This window comes from Thunnus thynnus, chromosome 16 (assembly GCF_963924715.1).
Source record: "Thunnus thynnus chromosome 16, fThuThy2.1, whole genome shotgun sequence".
Classification (NCBI taxonomy): Eukaryota; Metazoa; Chordata; class Actinopteri; order Scombriformes; family Scombridae; genus Thunnus; species Thunnus thynnus.
The window spans coordinates 79122-97458 of NC_089532.1; the positions used below are offsets into that span (position 1 = coordinate 79122).

Here is an 18337-nt window from a genome sequence, read left to right on the forward strand (position 1 = left end):
GCAACAGCTCACTGGGGAGGCTAGCAGATGTCAAAGGTCAGCGGGGGTTTGTCAGTAAGCTCTGACCCAGAATCTGCTCTGAAACAGGATGGGTCACCTGATCCTGCTCACATTCCACCTGGACACAAATAAACATCAGGCAGCAGTGAGAACGTGACCTTCACCATCTGTAGAATAACACATGAAATTTACATCAAGGTGGAAATATGAAGAAAAACTTTGTTTCAGTTGTCCTGGACGATGTTGTCTGGGCCTTTAGGGGCTTCTGCAGGTTCTGCAGGTTCTGAGGAGGTGTTAGAGGTCTGTAAGGGGGGCTCCAGTAGACCTTGGAGAGGTTTCATTGGTTCCTCAGGTGAAGAGATTCTGTTAGTCCAAGAGGGGGCTCTAGTGGTCTCTGGGGCTTCCACTGGTCCTCAGAGATGTTCCAGCGTCAGTGAGTGCAGTTGTGTACAGGTGTGTTACAGGTGTGTTACAGGTGCATTGCAGGTGTGTTATAGGTGTGTTATAGGTGTGTTACAGGTGTGTTATAGGTGTGTTACAGGTGCATTGCAGGTGTGTTACAGGTGTGTTACTGGTGTGTTATAGGTGTGTTATAGATGTGTTACAGGTGCATTGCAGGTGTGTTACAGGTGTGTTATAGGTGTGTTATAGGTGTGTTACAGGTGCATTGCAGGTGTGTTACAGGTGTGTTATAGGTGTGTTATAGGTGTGTTACAGGTGCATTGCAGGTGTGTTACAGGTGCATTGCAGGTGTGTTACAGGTGTGTTATAGGTGTGTTATAGGTGTGTTATGGGTGCATTGCAGGTGTGTTACAGGTGCATTGCAGGTGTGTTACACGTGTGTTATAGGTGTGTACAGGTGTGTTACACGTGTGTTATAGGTGCGTTGCAGGTGTGTTATAGGTGTGTACAGGTGTGTTACACGTGTGTTATAGGTGTGTACAGGTGTGTTACACGTGTGTTATAGGTGCGTTGCAGGTGTGTTATAGGTGTGTACAGGTGTGTTACACGTGTGTTATAGGTGTGTACAGGTGTGTTACACGTGTGTTATAGGTGCGTTGCAGGTGTGTTATAGGTGTGTACAGGTGTGTTACACGTGTGTTATAGGTGCGTTGCAGGTGTGTTACAGGTGTGTTACACGTGTGTACAGGTGTGTTACAGGTGTGTGTAGGTGTGTTACAGGTGTGTTACAGGTGTGTTATAGGTGTGTTACAGGTGCATTGCAGGTGTGTTACAGGTGTGTTACAGGTGTGTTATAGGTGTGTTACAGGTGTGTTACAGGTGTGTTATAGGTGTGTTACAGGTGCATTGCAGGTGTGTTACAGGTGTGTTACAGGTGTGTTACAGGTGTGTTATAGGTGTGTTACAGGTGCATTGCAGGTGTGTTACAGGTGTGTTATAGGTGTGTTATGGGTGCATTGCAGGTGTGTTATAGGTGTGTTACAGGTGTGTTACAGGTGTGTTATAGGTGTGTTACAGGTGCATTGCAGGTGTGTTATAGGTGTGTTATAGGTGTGTTATAGGTGTGTTATAGGTGCGTTGCAGGTGTGTTATAGGTGTGTTACAGGTGTGTTACAGGTGTGTTACAGGTGCATTGCAGGTGTGTTACAGGTGTGTTACAGGTGTGTTATAGGTGCATTGCAGGTGTGTTACAGGTGTGTTACAGGTGTGTTACAGGTGCATTGCAGGTGTGTTACAGGTGTGTTATAGGTGTGTTATAGGTGTGTTATAGGTGCGTTGCAGGTGTGTTACAGGTGTGTTACAGGTGTGTACAGGTGTGTTATGGGTGTGTTATAGGTGTGTTGCAGGTGTGTTACAGGTGTGTTATAGGTGTGTACAGGTGTGTTACAGGTGTGTTATAGGTGTGCACAAGTGTGTTATAGGTGTGTACAGGTGTGTTACACGTGTGTTATAGGTGTGTACAGGTGTGTTACAGGTGTGTTATAGGTGTGTACAGGTGTGTTACAAGTGTGTTATAGGTGTGTACAGGTGTGTTACAGGTGTGTTATAGGTGCGTTGCAGGTGTGTTATAGGTGTGTACAGGTGTGTTACACGTGTGTTATAGGTGCGTTGCAGGTGTGTTATAGGTGTGTACAGGTGTGTTACACGTGTGTTATAGGTGTGTACAGGTGTGTTACACGTGTGTTATAGGTGCGTTGCAGGTGTGTTATAGGTGTGTACAGGTGTGTTACACGTGTGTTATAGGTGCGTTGCAGGTGTGTTATAGGTGCGTTGCAGGTGTGTTACACGTGTGTACAGGTGTGTTACAGGTGTGTGTAGGTGTGTTACAGGTGTGTGCAGGTGCGTTGCAGGTGTGTGCAGGTACATTACAGGTGTGTGTTACAGGTGTGTTACAGGTGTGTTACAGATGTGTTACGGATGTGTTACAGGTGTGTTACAGGTGCGCTGCAGGTGTGTTACAGGTGTGTTACGGGTGTGTTACAGGTGTGTTACAGGTGTGTTACAGGTGCGCTGCAGGTGTGTGTAGGTGCGTTACAGGTGTGTTACGGGTGTGTTACAGGTGTGTGTAGGTGTGTTACAGGTGCACTGCAGGTGTGTTACAGGTGTGTTACGGGTGTGTTACAGGTGTGTTACAGGTGCGCTGCAGGTGTGTTGCAGGTGTGTACGGGTCACATGTTATTTGTGTTGCAGGAGGTGTGCGTCTGGTCAGTGTGAGCTGCGGCAGTCAGAACGTTTGGGCGGTCGACAGTCGAGGAGTCGTTTACTTCAGAGTTGGAACTCAACCTCTGAACCCGAGCATGATGCTGCCGGCCTGGATCCATATAGACCCACCTGTACAGGTAACACACTGAACCACATAGACCCACCTGTACAGGTAACACACTGAACCACATAGACCCACCTGTACAGGTAACACACTGAACCACATAGACCTACCTGTACAGGTAAGTGTGATGTCATGTGTCCCTGCAGCCAGTAGGAGTGCAGCTGGTCAGTATTCAGACAAGTCCTAACGACCGGCTGCTCTGGGCATTGGACAATAGAGGCAGTGTGTTCGTCAGGACGGGACTCAGCGACGAGATGCCTGTCGGGACGGACTGGGAGCTGGTGCCAGGTATACCTGTCTGTCTGCTCTCTACACCTGTCTACACCTGTCTGTCTGCTCTCTACACCTGTCTGTCTGCTCTCTACACCTGTCTACACCTGTCTATACCTGTCTGTCTGCTCTCTACACCTGTCTACACCTGTCTGTCTGCTCTCTACACCTGTCTGTCTGCTCTCTACACCTGTCTACACCTGTCTATACCTGTCTGTCTGCTCTCTACACCTGTCTACACCTGTCTGTCTGCTCTCTACACCTGTCTACACCTGTCTGTCTGCTCTCTACACCTGTCTGTCTGCTCTCTACACCTGTCTGTCTGCTCTCTACACCTGTCTACACCTGTCTGTCTGCTCTCTACACCTGTCTACACCTGTCTGTCTGCTCTCTACACCTGTCTGTCTGCTCTCTACACCTGTCTACACCTGTCTACACCTGTCTATCTGCTCTCTACACCTGTCTACACCTGTCTGTCTGCTCTCTACACCTGTCTACACCTGTCTACACCTGTCTGTCTGCTCTCTACACCTGTCTGTCTGCTCTCTACACCTGTCTGTCTGCTCTCTACACCTGTCTACACCTGTCTGTCTGCTCTCTACACCTGTCTACACCTGTCTACACCTGTCTGTCTGCTCTCTACACCTGTCTGTCTGCTCTCTACACCTGTCTACACCTGTCTGTCTGCTCTCTACACCTGTCTACACCTGTCTGTCTGCTCTCTACACCTGTCTACACCTGTCTATCTGCAGGCCTGGCGGTGAGTCAGCTGGTCCTCAGCTGTCGGACAGTTTGGGTTCGGTGTGTAAACGGAGATCTGGCTCGACGTTACGGTGTCTCTGACAGAAACCCAGCAGGAGATTACTGGAAGAAGATCCCCGGAAACGCCAACTGGTTAACTGGTGAGACTGGTTCACACTGGGTTCATACTAGGTTCATACTGGGTTTATACTGGGTTTGTACTGCATTTATGCTGGGTTTGTACTGTGTTCATTCTGGGTTTGTACTGGGTTTATTCTGGGTTTGTACTGTGTTTATTCTGGGTTTGTACTGGGTTTGTACTGGGTTTATACTGGGTTTGTACTGGGTTTATTCTGGGTTTGTACTGAGTTTATACTGGGTTTGTACTGGGTTTATACTGGGTTTGTACTGGGTTTATTCTGGGTTTATACTGGGTTTGTACTGGGTTTATTCTGGGTTTATACTGGGTTTGTACTGTGTTTATACTGGGTTTATACTGGGTTGGTACTGGGTTTATTCTGGGTTTATACTGGGTTTATACTGGGTTTGTACTGGGTTTATTCTGGGTTTATACTGGGTTTATACTGGGTTTGTACTAGGTTTATTCTGGGTTTATACTGGGTTTATACTGGGTTTATTCTGGGTTTATACTGTGTTTATACTGGGTTTATACTGGGTTTGTACTGGGTTTATTCTGGGTTTATACTGGGTTTATTCTGGGTTTATTCTGGGTTTATACTGGGTTTGTACTGGGTTTATTCTGGGTTTATACTGTGTTTATACTGGGTTTGTACTGTGTGTATACTGGGTTTGTACTGTGTTTATACTGGGTTTGTACTGCGTTTATGCTGGGTTTGTACTGGGTTTATACTGGGTTTGTACTGGGTTTATACTGGGTTTGTACTGCGTTTATGCTGGGTTTGTACTGTGTTTATACTGGGTTTGTACTGGGTTTATTCTGGGTTTATACTGGGTTTGTACTGCGTTTATGCTGGGTTTGTACTGTGTTTATACTGGGTTTATTCTGGGTTTATACTGGGTTTGTACTGTGTTTATACTGGGTTTGTACTGGGTTTATTCTGGGTTTATACTGGGTTTATACTGGGTTTATACTGGGTTTGTACTGGGTTTGTACTGGGTTTGTACTGGGTTTATACTGGGTTTATACTGTGTTTGTACTGGGTTTATACTGGGTTTATACTGGGTTTGTACTGCGTTTATGCTGAGTTTGTACTGTGTTTATTCTGGGTTTGTACTGGGTTTATTCTGGGTTTATACTGGGTTTGTACTGTGTTTATTCTGGGTTTGTACTGGGTTTATACTGGGTTTATACTGGGTTTGTACTGCGTTTATACTAGGTTTGTACTGCATTTATGCTGGGTTTGTACTGTGTTTATACTGGGTTTGTACTGTGTTTATTCTGGGTTTGTACTGGGTTTATACTGGGTTTATACTGGGTTTGTACTGCATTTATGCTGGGTTTGTACTGTGTTTATTCTGGGTTTGTACTGGGTTTATACTGGGTTTATACTGGGTTTGTACTGCATTTATGCTGGGTTTGTACTGTGTTTATACTGGGTTTGTACTGGGTTTGTACTGTGTTTCTACTGGGTTTGTACTGGGTTCCATGTGTGATGACTGAAGCTCAGGTGTGTTTCTCTCTCTGCAGTCACTCCAGAGGATGAGTTGTGGGCGGTGACTCTGATTGGTGGATTGTCCCGTCGGCTGACGAAGCTCCTTCCACAGACTCCCTGTAGGCCCGCCCCCTCCGGCCCCCTTCTCAGCGGGGATGATGCCGATGACGAATGGGAGCTCATCTAACCCATGACATCACCGCAATGTCACCGCTGTTCAGTGTTTGTCTGGATTTACCTGGCTGTACACTGTGATGTCACAGTGACACCGCTGGACCGACACTGATTAGGCAGTGACATCACTTTCAAGATGGCCAACACACAGGGAGCCCAGATGTCTGCTGGGAAATTAAGTGAACTGAGACTTTGTACTGAGCACTTTATTCTGAAGGGATGATGGACTACAGATACCTTCACTGAAAATGGTTCTAACCAGTTCTAATTGGTTCTGACTGGTTCTAACTGGATCTAACTGGTTTCATTTATTGATTATTTATCGGAAGCCGGAGGTGCTTCAAGCTAACTGGGAGATTAAAGGGACCAGTCTAGCTCAGTGGTCCACATCAGTCCACATTTCAGTGTGTCAGGGGGGCAACAGGTGGAAGCAACGTGTCGCTGGTTCTCCTCCTGTGGGCCTCAGTTAGTTGCACACCTGTCTGTCTGTCTCACAGTTACCATGGCAACCAGCTGGAGCCCTGCCCACTGGAACTGATCCATCAAAAACTGTAAAAATATCAATGTAATGATCAAAGATTGGACTGGACTGTAGTGGACTCTGATGGACTCTGACAGCATTACCACGGAAACCTGAGCAGGATGTTATGCTGCTGTAAGCTGATTGGTTCTGCTGCTGACCAATAAGAACTCACCTGTTGTTTCATTAATTAACTTAATAAACATCTTTAAACACTGAAGCAGGTTATTGATCAGGATCAATCATTATTGGTTTACTTTACAGTCGGGGTCGGACCCAACAGCTCACGGAACCCCTGAGGGTCTAAAGTGGCCCGTTTGCTCTGCACACATTTTGAGTTTTTGTTCAAAGAAAGTTTAAAACGAAACTAAACAATTTTCATCTTCAGTTTATTAAACAGTTTTTGTCACATTTAGAACTCAGATCAGCATTTTCACAACATCATAAAAGTTACATAATAAAGTCATTAACTTTGATTAAAGTAAATATTTACATCCCTGTGTCAGGTGGAAACCTGGCTTCTCAGGGTCCTAAACCCTGAGTGTTTACCTTAAATTGATTGTCTGGAGATAAAAGGTTTTCACCTGAGTATCAGTGATCAGGTCAGTCTTTGTTTACATTGTATTAACGTCATTAACCAACCGGCCAATCACAGCAGTCCCGAGGTGTTTACAGTCTGTTTCCATGGTGACAGCAGTGTCAGGGCCAGTTGAGCGGCTGCAGGAGGGCGGGCAGGTGTGAAATCTGACCTGGGACAGACCGGGCCAAAGTCCTAAGAGCCTGCAGCAGCAGGGGGGGCGGAGCCAGGCCGCACAGCCAGCTGAAAACTTCATTTCCCAGCAGGCTTTGCCAGCGCTGCGTCTCGTCCTGCAGGTGGCGCAGCGCAGGTGCTTCAGGCAGGAAGAGCAGCAGGAAGTCCAGGCATCGCTGAGCGTCACGCCGTTCCCCCGCGGCGGACAAGTCGAGTCGCTGCAGCGCCATATCAAGGCCGTGTGGCGGCGCGCCGTGAACCAGCAGCAGCAGCAGGCAGTCCGGCCGCGACAGTTCCACTGCCAGCTGCAATGCTGTCTTTCCTGCATCCGCCACATGTGCGCAGCCACCGCAGCTGTCCAGGTAGTCCCGCCGCACGCTCTCCGTGTCATAGTCCTTCAGTGCTTCCACCATCATGGCGAGGATGGAGACACGGTTGTAGCGCACCGCCACGTTAAGATGTGGTGCTCCGCCACTCCGGCAGCAACAGAAGCTGCAGCGGGGTGCACTGAGTGCGCTCACTGAGTACCTGGTGAGCAGGTAGCGTGCGTAGTCCTGATGGTCATGCACGACAGCGTACAGCAGTGCCTCCGAGGCGGAGAAGGCGCGCGGCCGGCCGTCGTCCCAGCAGAACACCTCCATCCTGCGCGCATCCTCCAGCAGCCAAACCGGCTGCAGCTCGCGCACCGCGCAGTAGAAGGAGAACGCCGTCCGCTCACACTGCCGCTCCGACGGAGACGAAGACAACCGCTCTAGCTGAGAGGACAGCAGCCACGGCATGACGTCACCTGCAGCTGCAGCACTTCAAAATAAAACACTGAGGCTTCAAAATAAAACACGGTGAGGTTCTGAACAGTCTGGTTCAGATTCAGAGTCTCAGCCTGTCAGACCTCTGTCCTCGGATCCTTCAGTCTGATTCAGGTTCAGTCTCAGTCTGTCTCTCAGACCTCTGTCCTCGGATCCTTCAGTCTGATTCAGGTTCAGTCTCAGTCTGTCTCTCAGACCTCTGTCCTCGGATCCTTCAGGCTTTTATAGCTGCAACCCCCCCTCCGCTTTCGCGCCGCCTCGTCGCTCTGCCGCACCGCTCTGCTGCGCCGATCTGCACAGCAGCTTTCTTCTGCTCCTTTTGCCGCTCCTCCCGCTTCGCCCCGCCGCTCCGCCCCGGCCAGTTCAGCGCCATGTATGGATGTTTGTTTTGGGGGCCGGTGCGGGGCGGGGCGGGGTGGATCGAGTGTCCCGCATTACGCGCATAGCGAACATAGCGGCCTTTGGAGTCCTGCCGTTTCTATAATGAAGACAGTAAACAGCAGCAGAAAACACACGCGCGCGCACACACACACACACACACACACACACACACACCTGAGATGAGATGAGATGGATGAGATGAGATGAGATGAGATGAGGGAAACTCCATTTTTAACTAATTTTTCACTTCTAAACTCAGGGTCAGTTACCATGGTCACCGCGGTCATTTACCTGAAGCGAACCCGCTGCTGGTAGGTGAGTTTTTCTGTCTCTTCCTTCAGAGCCAGAAGGTGAAGACGGAGGTTTACTGTCTGTCAGAATCTGAATCGTTGGATAGAAAAGTTGGATATTAGTTTGTCACTGAAGGACTATCTAAAGTTTCCACCTGTTGGTTTATTGTCCTGATGTGCATGAACAATCACTACAAAACCTGTACAGTCACTCTGAGAGTCTGCAGGTCCAGCAGACAGCAGCTCCTGCTCTGAAGGGTTTATTGCATATGGTGAAATCTTCAGACACAGACAGATCAATCAATAACTTTCTCCATCAATGATGATGTGACTGATGCACTGATGGAACAGTTATCATGTCATGTTCGACATGAAACGTTCAATGTTCAGACACATTAATGTTTCTGCCTCCGCTGAATTCACACGGAGGCTCCGCCTGTTATTTACCTGTTGCCATGGTGACTCGTAGTATCGGAGTTGAACTCAGTTTGATTGGTCCACACTCACAGACTCACGGATTTTGAGACGCGTTCCCACTTAATCGTCGAGGATTAGGGCACCTGCAGGCCATGAAGGTGCCCTAAACGGCGTAATGCTGTTGAATTATATTTCATTATCAGTGTTATCATTATTGTCAAAATAAATAAACACATAAATAAACTAAAAAGAAAAACTGAACTTTACAACTAGTCACACATAACAGAAGAAAAGTCAACTTTACAAACTTAAGCAGACAGAAGCTGTGATGTTTACAGATCTACAGAAGAAGTAAACCAGCGTCATATTTTCATGTTCAATGTGAATGTGTGAAGATGTGTGAAGTAGTTTTGGGGACACTACACTGTATAAGAGTCAAATTACTGAATATTTTTGCACTTTTTAGGTTTATGCTCAACGCAGTATCCCGGGCGCGAGGTTGACGCCAAAATGACATCATCGCGTCTTCCGCGTCAAGTGCGAAGACTCAGAATACAGTATAGGCCTATACATATACAGTATACTCACAATACAGTATACATATACAGTATACTCAGAGTACAGTATACATATACAGTATACTCAGAGTACAGTATAGGCCTATACATATACAGTATACTCACAATACAGTATACATATACAGTATACTCAGAGTACAGTATAGGCCTATACATATACAGTATACTCAGAATACAGTATAGGCCTATACATATACAGTATACTCAGAGTACAGTATAGGCCTATACATATACAGTATACTCAGAGTACAGTATACATATACAGTATACTCAGAGTACAGTATAGGCCTATACATATACAGTATACTCAGAGTACAGTATACATATACAGTATACTCACAATACAGTATACATATACAGTATACTCAGAGTACAGTATAGGCCTATACATATACAGTATACTCAGAGTACAGTATACATATACAGTATACTCAGAATACAGTAGGCTATACATATACAGTATACTCAGAGTACAGTATACATATACAGTATACTCACAATACAGTATACATATACAGTATACTCAGAGTACAGTATACATATACAGTATACTCACAATACAGTAGGCTATACATATACAGTATACTCAGAGTACAGTATACATATACAGTATACTCAGAGTACAGTATACATATACAGTATACTCAGAGTACAGTGTAGGCCTATACATATACAGTATACTCAGAATACAGTATACATATACAGTATACTCAGAGTACAGTATACATATACAGTATACTCACAATACAGTATACATATACAGTATACTCAGAGTACAGTATACATATACAGTATACTCACAATACAGTATACATATACAGTATACTCAGAATACAGTGTAGGCCTATACATATACAGTATACTCAGAATACAGTATACATATACAGTATACTCAGAGTACAGTATACATATACAGTATACTCAGAATACAGTATACATATACAGTATACTCAGAATACAGTGTAGGCCTATACATATACAGTATACTCAGAATACAGTATAGGCCTATACATATACAGTATACTCAGAATACAGTATACATATACAGTATACTCAGAATACAGTGTAGGCCTATACATATACAGTATACTCAGAATACAGTATACATATACAGTATACTCAGAGTACAGTATACATATACAGTATACTCAGAATACAGTATACATATACAGTATACTCAGAGTACAGTATACATATACAGTATACTCAGAATACAGTATACATATACAGTATACTCAGAGTACAGTATACATATACAGTATACTCAGAATACAGTATAGGCCTATACATATACAGTATACTCAGAGTACAGTATACATATACAGTATACTCAGAATACAGTATACATATACAGTATACTCAGAGTACAGTATACATATACAGTATACTCAGAATACAGTATAGGCCTATACATATACAGTATACTCAGAGTACAGTATACATATACAGTATACTCAGAATACAGTATACATATACAGTATACTCAGAGTACAGTATACATATACAGTATACTCAGAATACAGTATACATATACAGTATACTCAGAGTACAGTATACATATACAGTATACTCAGAGTACAGTATAGGCCTATACATATACAGTATACTCAGAGTACAGTATACATATACAGTATACTCAGAATACAGTATACATATACAGTATACTCAGAGTACAGTATACATATACAGTATACTCAGAGTACAGTATAGGCCTATACATATACAGTATACTCAGAGTACAGTATACATATACAGTATACTCAGAGTACAGTATACATATACAGTATACTCAGAGTACAGTATATATATATACAGTATACTCAGAGTACAGTATATATATACAGTATACTCAGAATACAGTATACATATACAGTATACTCAGAGTACAGTATACATATACAGTATACTCAGAATACAGTATAGGCCTATACATATACAGTATACTCAGAGTACAGTATACATATACAGTATACTCAGAGTACAGTATACATATACAGTATACTCAGAGTACAGTATATATATACAGTATACTCAGAGTACAGTATATATATACAGTATACTCAGAATACAGTATACATATACAGTATACTCAGAGTACAGTATACATATACAGTATACTCAGAGTACAGTATACATATACAGTATACTCAGAATACAGTATAGGCCTATACATATACAGTATACTCAGAGTACAGTATACATATACAGTATACTCAGAGTACAGTATACATATACAGTATACTCAGAGTACAGTATACATATACAGTATACTCAGAGTACAGTATACATATACAGTGTTGCTGTTCAGATTCTTTTTTACTTTCTTCAGGTCTGCAGGTCTTTGACCTTGTAAAATGTTTTTACCTTTTGGCTTCCAAGTCACAGTTTGTTCATTTATGTTAATTCACATCAATGAACAAATATCACTCAGGGATACAGAGGATGCCTCCAAGGTGAGTATCATTTACAAACACATTTTACTAAAACATGTTCTCAGTTGTGATATGACCAATAGTGGACTCATGTACAGACGTTAGGCTACACCTGCTAACACACGACTTGATGGAATCTGTTACTACTACACACAGCTAAAGCGAGTCATATTTAGCAGTATAATCCTGCCCTTTAGTTTAGCAGAGCAGTGGATTAGAATGATAAGTAGGGCTTTTCATTTGTGCAAATGTGGAGGAAAAATAAATTTAAATTTTTGCTTATTCATGTAACTGTTAACTACATTGTGTAATCTAAATTTAGCCACAGATGCATTTTTTTTAAAAATCTGCTGTTATTCACATAGATAGTCTTGTCGTTCCACTGTAGCCTGATTACTGTTGGCCAAACTTGGACAAGCTTTTGGACTGTAAGTAGTTCTGAGGGATGCTCAATCTCTTGCTCAATCCTCCAGTGTTGATTTTTTGTCTATGAAACCTACAGGAAGGGATTTTAGGTTTAATGATATTTGTATTGTAAATCATTTGGGATTTTGGTTACATTCATATTGTGATACAACTTTAAGTTTGTATATTCCTGGTCTTAAAGGCAGCATTACATTTTTTCTTAAGATGTGAAGATGTGTAAAATATTGTTAATCTAAACAATTAAATTCATTATGTTGAACACGGTAACCTATCTTTAATTTGTTTTACAAGGACACAGAAGAGTTGGAGGCAGGCATCATCTGTGATTGGTCTACCTCAGGATCTGACAACAAGACAGCAACATCATGGTCAAGGGAACCAAATCCTGGAGAGAAGGGATCTCCCAAACTGCAGAACTTAACTGATGGGCATAATATACTGAATCTGATCTATCCTAGGGAACTTAAATGTACTTTTGAAGTGTTTCAGAAGCTGTTCCTTGGACTTGATGGACTAAAAGTCGGTGCAAAAGTCTCAAGAACAGTATTTTCTGAAGATTCCACTTGTTTCACAGCACTATCAGATTTTATTTAGATGATGTTGTATTTTAAGTCCACTGAAGAAGCTACAAAACTGATACTGTAACAGAAAGGGGACAGAAGACACCACTGGAAATTGTTTTGTCAACTGTCAAGACAAAATTTGTTGCATATTCAGCTTACTCAAAGCAATTTGACAGAGATTTTGAAACCTTGAGCTAAAAGGTCTTGAAAGTTAATACTTCAAGAGATTTGTTTCCACCTGTGAGAGCAACGTTGTCACAAAATGATTTTAAACTATAATTTAACATTTTATGTTTAGTGCTGTGGTTTTAAATACTTAAGGCCTGTAACTTTGTTGTGAGAGCATAATTCAGTATGTGTGATTTCTAAAGGCAATGTGGATATTTGTGGGACAACTTATATTTGTGGCATTGTTGTTTTTTTAAGGTTCAGATATCAAATGTTCAATTCAATTCAAATCAGTTCAATCCAATTTTATTTATAAAGCACCAAATCACAACAAAAGTCATCTCAGGGCACTTTTCACATAGAGCAGGTCAAGACTGAACTCTTTCATTTACAGAGATCCAATAATTCCTCCATGAGCAACAGCAGGAAAAACTCTCCTTTAACAGGTAGAAACCTCAAGCAGAACCGGACTCTAGGTGGCGCCATCTGCTTTGACTGGTTGGGTTAAGAGAGAGAGAATGGGATGGGGACACAGAGAAGCAGAGCAACAACAGCAACAACAACAACAACAAATACATGACTACCAACAACAAACAGCAGCAACAGCAGGAACAACAGGAGAAGGACATCCCCACGTCAGCGTGGACCAAGGGGTTTCCTGCTGATGAGAAAGCACAAAGAACTCCGGGGAAGGAGTTAAGTTAGTAACATACATTAATGGTAAAAGAATACGTAGAGATGGAGAGGAGCTCAGTGCATCATGGGAAGTCCCCCAGCAGTCTAGGCCTATAGCAGCATAACTAAGGGCTGATCCAAGGCGAGCCTGGTCGGCCCTAACTATAAGCTTTATCAAAAAGGAAAGTTTTAAGCCTACTCTTAATCATAGAGAGGGTGTCTGCACCCCGGACCCAATCTGGAAGATGATCCACAGGAGAGGAGCCTGATAGCTGAAGGCTCTGCCTCCCATTCTACTTTTAAAGACTGTAGGAACCACCAGTAAGCTGCATACTGGGAGCACAGTGTTCTAGTGGGATAATACGGTACTATGAGCTCTTCAAGATATGATGGTGTCTGACCATTAAGAGCTTTGTAAGTGAGAAGATGCAAACTGTTGTGTTTATTTTTTTTGTTGTTGAGCCAAAACATCTGTTTTTAGAGTGTAAGACATGTATTAATGCCGTTGAAAGTATGCATGTGCTATATATGTTAAATAAATTGTCCAGATTATATGGATTTCCTTCACTTGTGTTCTATTCCACACACTGGAGTGTTTAGGGAGAAGAAAGATGTGAGACGTCTCCTGTGAGAGTAGATGTTTCAATCTTATACAGTCAACCCCTAAAACAGTGTCTACATAGTAAAGGGTTTGTAGCACTAACCCTGTACTGTGTGAAGGATCAGTGTTTATACAGTAAAGGGTTTGTAGCACTAACCCGACATCTCTGATGTGAGTTTGTTGTCAGAGCTGCTAAAAAGCCGCCAGCTGAGTTAAAGAAGGACTCTGCTGAGGGTGATGATGATGATGATGATGATGATGATGATGATGATGATACAGTGATGAAGGCGCTGCTATGATTTGGTGGTAACTGAAGCCTGGTCCACTGATAAGGAGAGTTTTTAAGGGCCAAAACTAAATTTAAAATACATAAATAATTATATAATTAATATATTAATATATAATTATACATTTAAATGGTCATTTATCCCCATAAATAAATCACAAATTAAATGAGACATTAAATATATTCTGTTTAATTTATGTGTGTTTATTTATCCATTTATTTATATATTTATACATTTGTATATTTATGTATTTATTCGTATATTAATTTATTTCCTTCTGCATTTATTCACAGTGTAACTTGCTGCAGCGAAATAAATAAGTCAGTTATTTATTTAAGCATTTTATTATATAATTATTTATGTGTTTATAAATATTTAGTTTTGGCCCTTAATACCCTCCATACAAAGCAGGCACACATTTAAATACACTCATACTGGTACCAGTACTGATACCTTGACTTCCATACTGGTTCCTAAATGATACTTTTTTCAAAACCAATTTTATAAAATCCGTTTTAACAAAAAGAAAATTACATTGAAGTACAAATCTAAACCTATTTACTACAATCACTTTATATACTGTTGATGCCATCAAGCTAATGTTGTCACGACAACCGTAATGGTGCTTTAATCCCACTCTGACAGCCACTGTACATCCTCCACAGGTTCCCATTCCTGTCCAGCAGCTGAACAACAGACCATCTGTGTGTTTTCATCCAGTTTCAAATATATAAACATTTCTCTCTAAACACAAATGTGGTGTTTTAAACAGGAAAACTGTGATTCCTAATCAATCAACAGTCTGTTCATGAAAGGACACAAGTTAAATTAATTGTTTTGTTAACATAGTAGTCACAATATAAAATATAATTCACACCAACACTACATTAAAAATACCCCTTAACTGCACTAAACGCACTAAACGTTAACCCCACTTAACGTACAACAGGTTTCCATTTGTGCTGTGATACTGCCATCCAGTGGGCACTTAAACAAACACACCACTTTAAATTAATATGTCAAGTATGATATTGTATACAAGCTATACATCCAGTAGCCTACAAAAAATCCAGATGTTTATAATATCACCGTAAATCAATATTATTCCTTCACCGTAAACACAAAGTGAGTTACGTGAAGAATCGTTTTCTCTCGTCAACGTCCCTTAAAAAGCACAAACTGGACGTGTTAACAGAGTGTAACCCTAACAGAGTATTTTCTGTCATCTTAAGACGTTCAAATTTGACATTTTAATGCAAACGGCGAACTAGATGTATTGGTCCATATGGCTTGCCATATTCTGTTATAACCCAAACAGGTCATATTTATACAGTAAAGCAAAATCAACCATAACGTGAATAAACCTAAAAACCTCTCGCTTCAGTCTTTTAGTAACCAAACGGAAATAAATGAGGCTCAGTTTCAGGATGTGCAGAGAAAAAACAACACAATACATAAATCTATGAAGGAAATGTTTTACAGGGCAGAATTAGTGTCTAAGCTTGAAGGACACCTCCTTTATCTTACTGTCAAACCAAGTCGAGTCCATTTATTTATAGAGCACATTTAAAAACAACAGTTACAGACAGATTCACATCATGGGCTCATTTGATTGATGGTTACAGTCAAACGAAAACTCAGGATCAACAAAAACAGCACAGTCACAAATAAAATCAGGTAAAATTACAACACAAACAGTGTTACACAAACAAGAAATAAATACAAACCAGTAAAAGCCAGAATGCAGTCAGACATGACGTCATGAAGAAGAGGCTAAAGAGAAGAGACTTCTTATAAAACCACTGACAACATTACTGGAACAGAAATACTGTTGAAATAAGGAACATACAGCTTCAGATGGTACAGAATGTGATGAGAGATCATCAGGCTCCGCTCTCATCACCAGCTGATATTCTTCAGTCCTTATTGGAAAATTAAAATGTAACTCATGTTGTGCAAGTTGAGCAGCTGAACCGCCAAAACAATGATCCTCTCAAACCAACTCTTTAAAAAGACAGATCTGTTGTTGTATGAAACGTCATCCTTGTTATAAATATAACATGTGTATGATATATACAGTATATAATATGTAATAACAATGAGGGTTAAAATTGTGACTTGAAGCCTTCAGTGAACAAACACTAAGAAGTGACTTTACAGCAGCAGCAGGAAAACTTCACGGTGTTTTCACACCAAACGCGAGAAAACAAACTAAGTCAATGTGCATCTATTTGCACCAGGAAACGTCAATTACGTGACACGAATGATGCGAAAACACAAAATTAGCAAGGCGAACATGCGAAATGTGAGTCATTCACGTATTCACGTATTCACACGCGTTGAAAATATTCAACTGAGCAAAAAAATGCACGTATCGCAGAGCTGGAGAGTCTGCAACACACCGGATCACCACACCGGACCAACACACCGGATCACCACACCGGATCACCACACCGGACCAACACACCGGATCACCACACCGGACCAACACACCGGATCACCACACCGGATCACCACACCGGATCACCACACCGGACCAACACACCGGATCACTACACCGGACCAACACACCGGACCAACACACCGGATCACCACACCGGATCACTACACCGGATCACCACACCGGACCACCACACCGGATCACCACACCGGACCAACACACCGGACCAACACACCGGTCTCTGCTCTAATCCAGAGCCGTTTACTGGCATGAAGAGTTTGTTTTTTAAAGCTCTGGGATTAAAAATTGATTTATCTTCACTTTTGCTTCTCAACTTAATTTAGCAGGAGCTAACAGTGGAGTCACCCCCCCCCCCCCCCCCCCCCCCCCCTCAGCTGCTGTCATCAACATCTTAAATTTTAAAGTTACACGGTATGTAGATATCTCTGTGTGTATCTGCTGTATTTATACCTTTACATCATGTTATTATGAGTGCTGATGGAGCAGCTGCCATGTTAGCACTTCTGATCTGAACTCCATTCAGAAAAGAAGCATTTTAACAGTTGTTCGCTTGTCGTCTTGCTGACAAAAGATGAATTCAGACTTTTTACAAATTGGCATTATGATGTAGTTATTTCATCCTTTCCATTCGTTTATTGCAAATAAATCAGAGCAAAATCTGAGTTTATTTTGGGTTCATCCCACTTTAAGGTCTGTGGTTGTTGTCTGGGAAGTGCAGTAAATCAACAGATGTTTGGGGGGAGTTTTGTGTGAGGGGTTAATGCAGTTTATCAGCAAAACTAACAGAGAAGAGTAAATAATGTGTCTCTGAGTGTTTACAGATAAGTGTAGGTGTGACTTGTCAGCAGGAGGACTGAGCTTCAGTAACATCACTGTGCTGAATGTTAAACCTAAACCCAGTCAAACTCCAAGTGACACAAGGTGAAAATTCACTTCGGGTTCGGTGTGAACACACCGTTACAAATCTACCAACGAGATCATTTAACTGTTTTGTGGAAAAACTATATCAGACATGAATTATTATTCAAAATGGAGTACTTTATATACAAGTTAAACTATGTCTGAAAGAGTCTCTCTCTCTGTCACACACACACACACACACACACACACACACACACACATACATACACACAAGTTTGCTTAAGTCACTTTTGGGGTATTTACATAGACTTGCATTCATTTCCTGGAGACTTACCTTAAGCCTAACCATAATCACCGACCCAACAGTCAGCCTTTTACCAATTGGAGACACAGCTTTTGTCCCCAATTGGACAAACGATCCCCAGTTAACTGGTCTTCAGTCTGGTTTGTGTCCCTGAAAGTGACTTAAGTCACAATCACACACACACACACACACACACACACACACACACA

The 18337-nt window shown here is 42.1% G+C and overlaps 2 protein-coding genes across 8 annotated transcripts in view; one reads left to right on the forward strand and one right to left on the reverse strand.

The window, feature by feature from the left end:
* The window catches only part of tecpr2 (tectonin beta-propeller repeat containing 2), a 31346-nt gene extending 24999 nt beyond the window's left edge, over positions 1–6347 (forward strand). For all 7 annotated transcript variants that reach the window (XM_067613654.1, XM_067613652.1, XM_067613655.1 and 4 more), the window contains 4 exons: positions 2653–2801; positions 2935–3076; positions 3811–3960; positions 5469–6347. In XM_067613654.1, coding sequence (XP_067469755.1) covers positions 2653–2801; positions 2935–3076; positions 3811–3960; positions 5469–5620 — 593 coding nt within the window. In that variant the 3' untranslated portion in view covers positions 5621–6347. The remainder of the gene's footprint in view (positions 1–2652; positions 2802–2934; positions 3077–3810; positions 3961–5468) is intronic.
* Positions 6348–6499: 152 nt separating this feature from the next.
* Positions 6500–7940, reverse strand: ankrd9 (ankyrin repeat domain 9). The gene has a single exon (XM_067613661.1). It carries the CDS (start codon positions 7655–7657, stop codon positions 6827–6829), a length of 831 nt encoding a protein of 276 aa, XP_067469762.1. The 5' UTR covers positions 7658–7940; the 3' UTR covers positions 6500–6826.
* Between the last annotated feature and the right edge of the window lie 10397 nt (positions 7941–18337).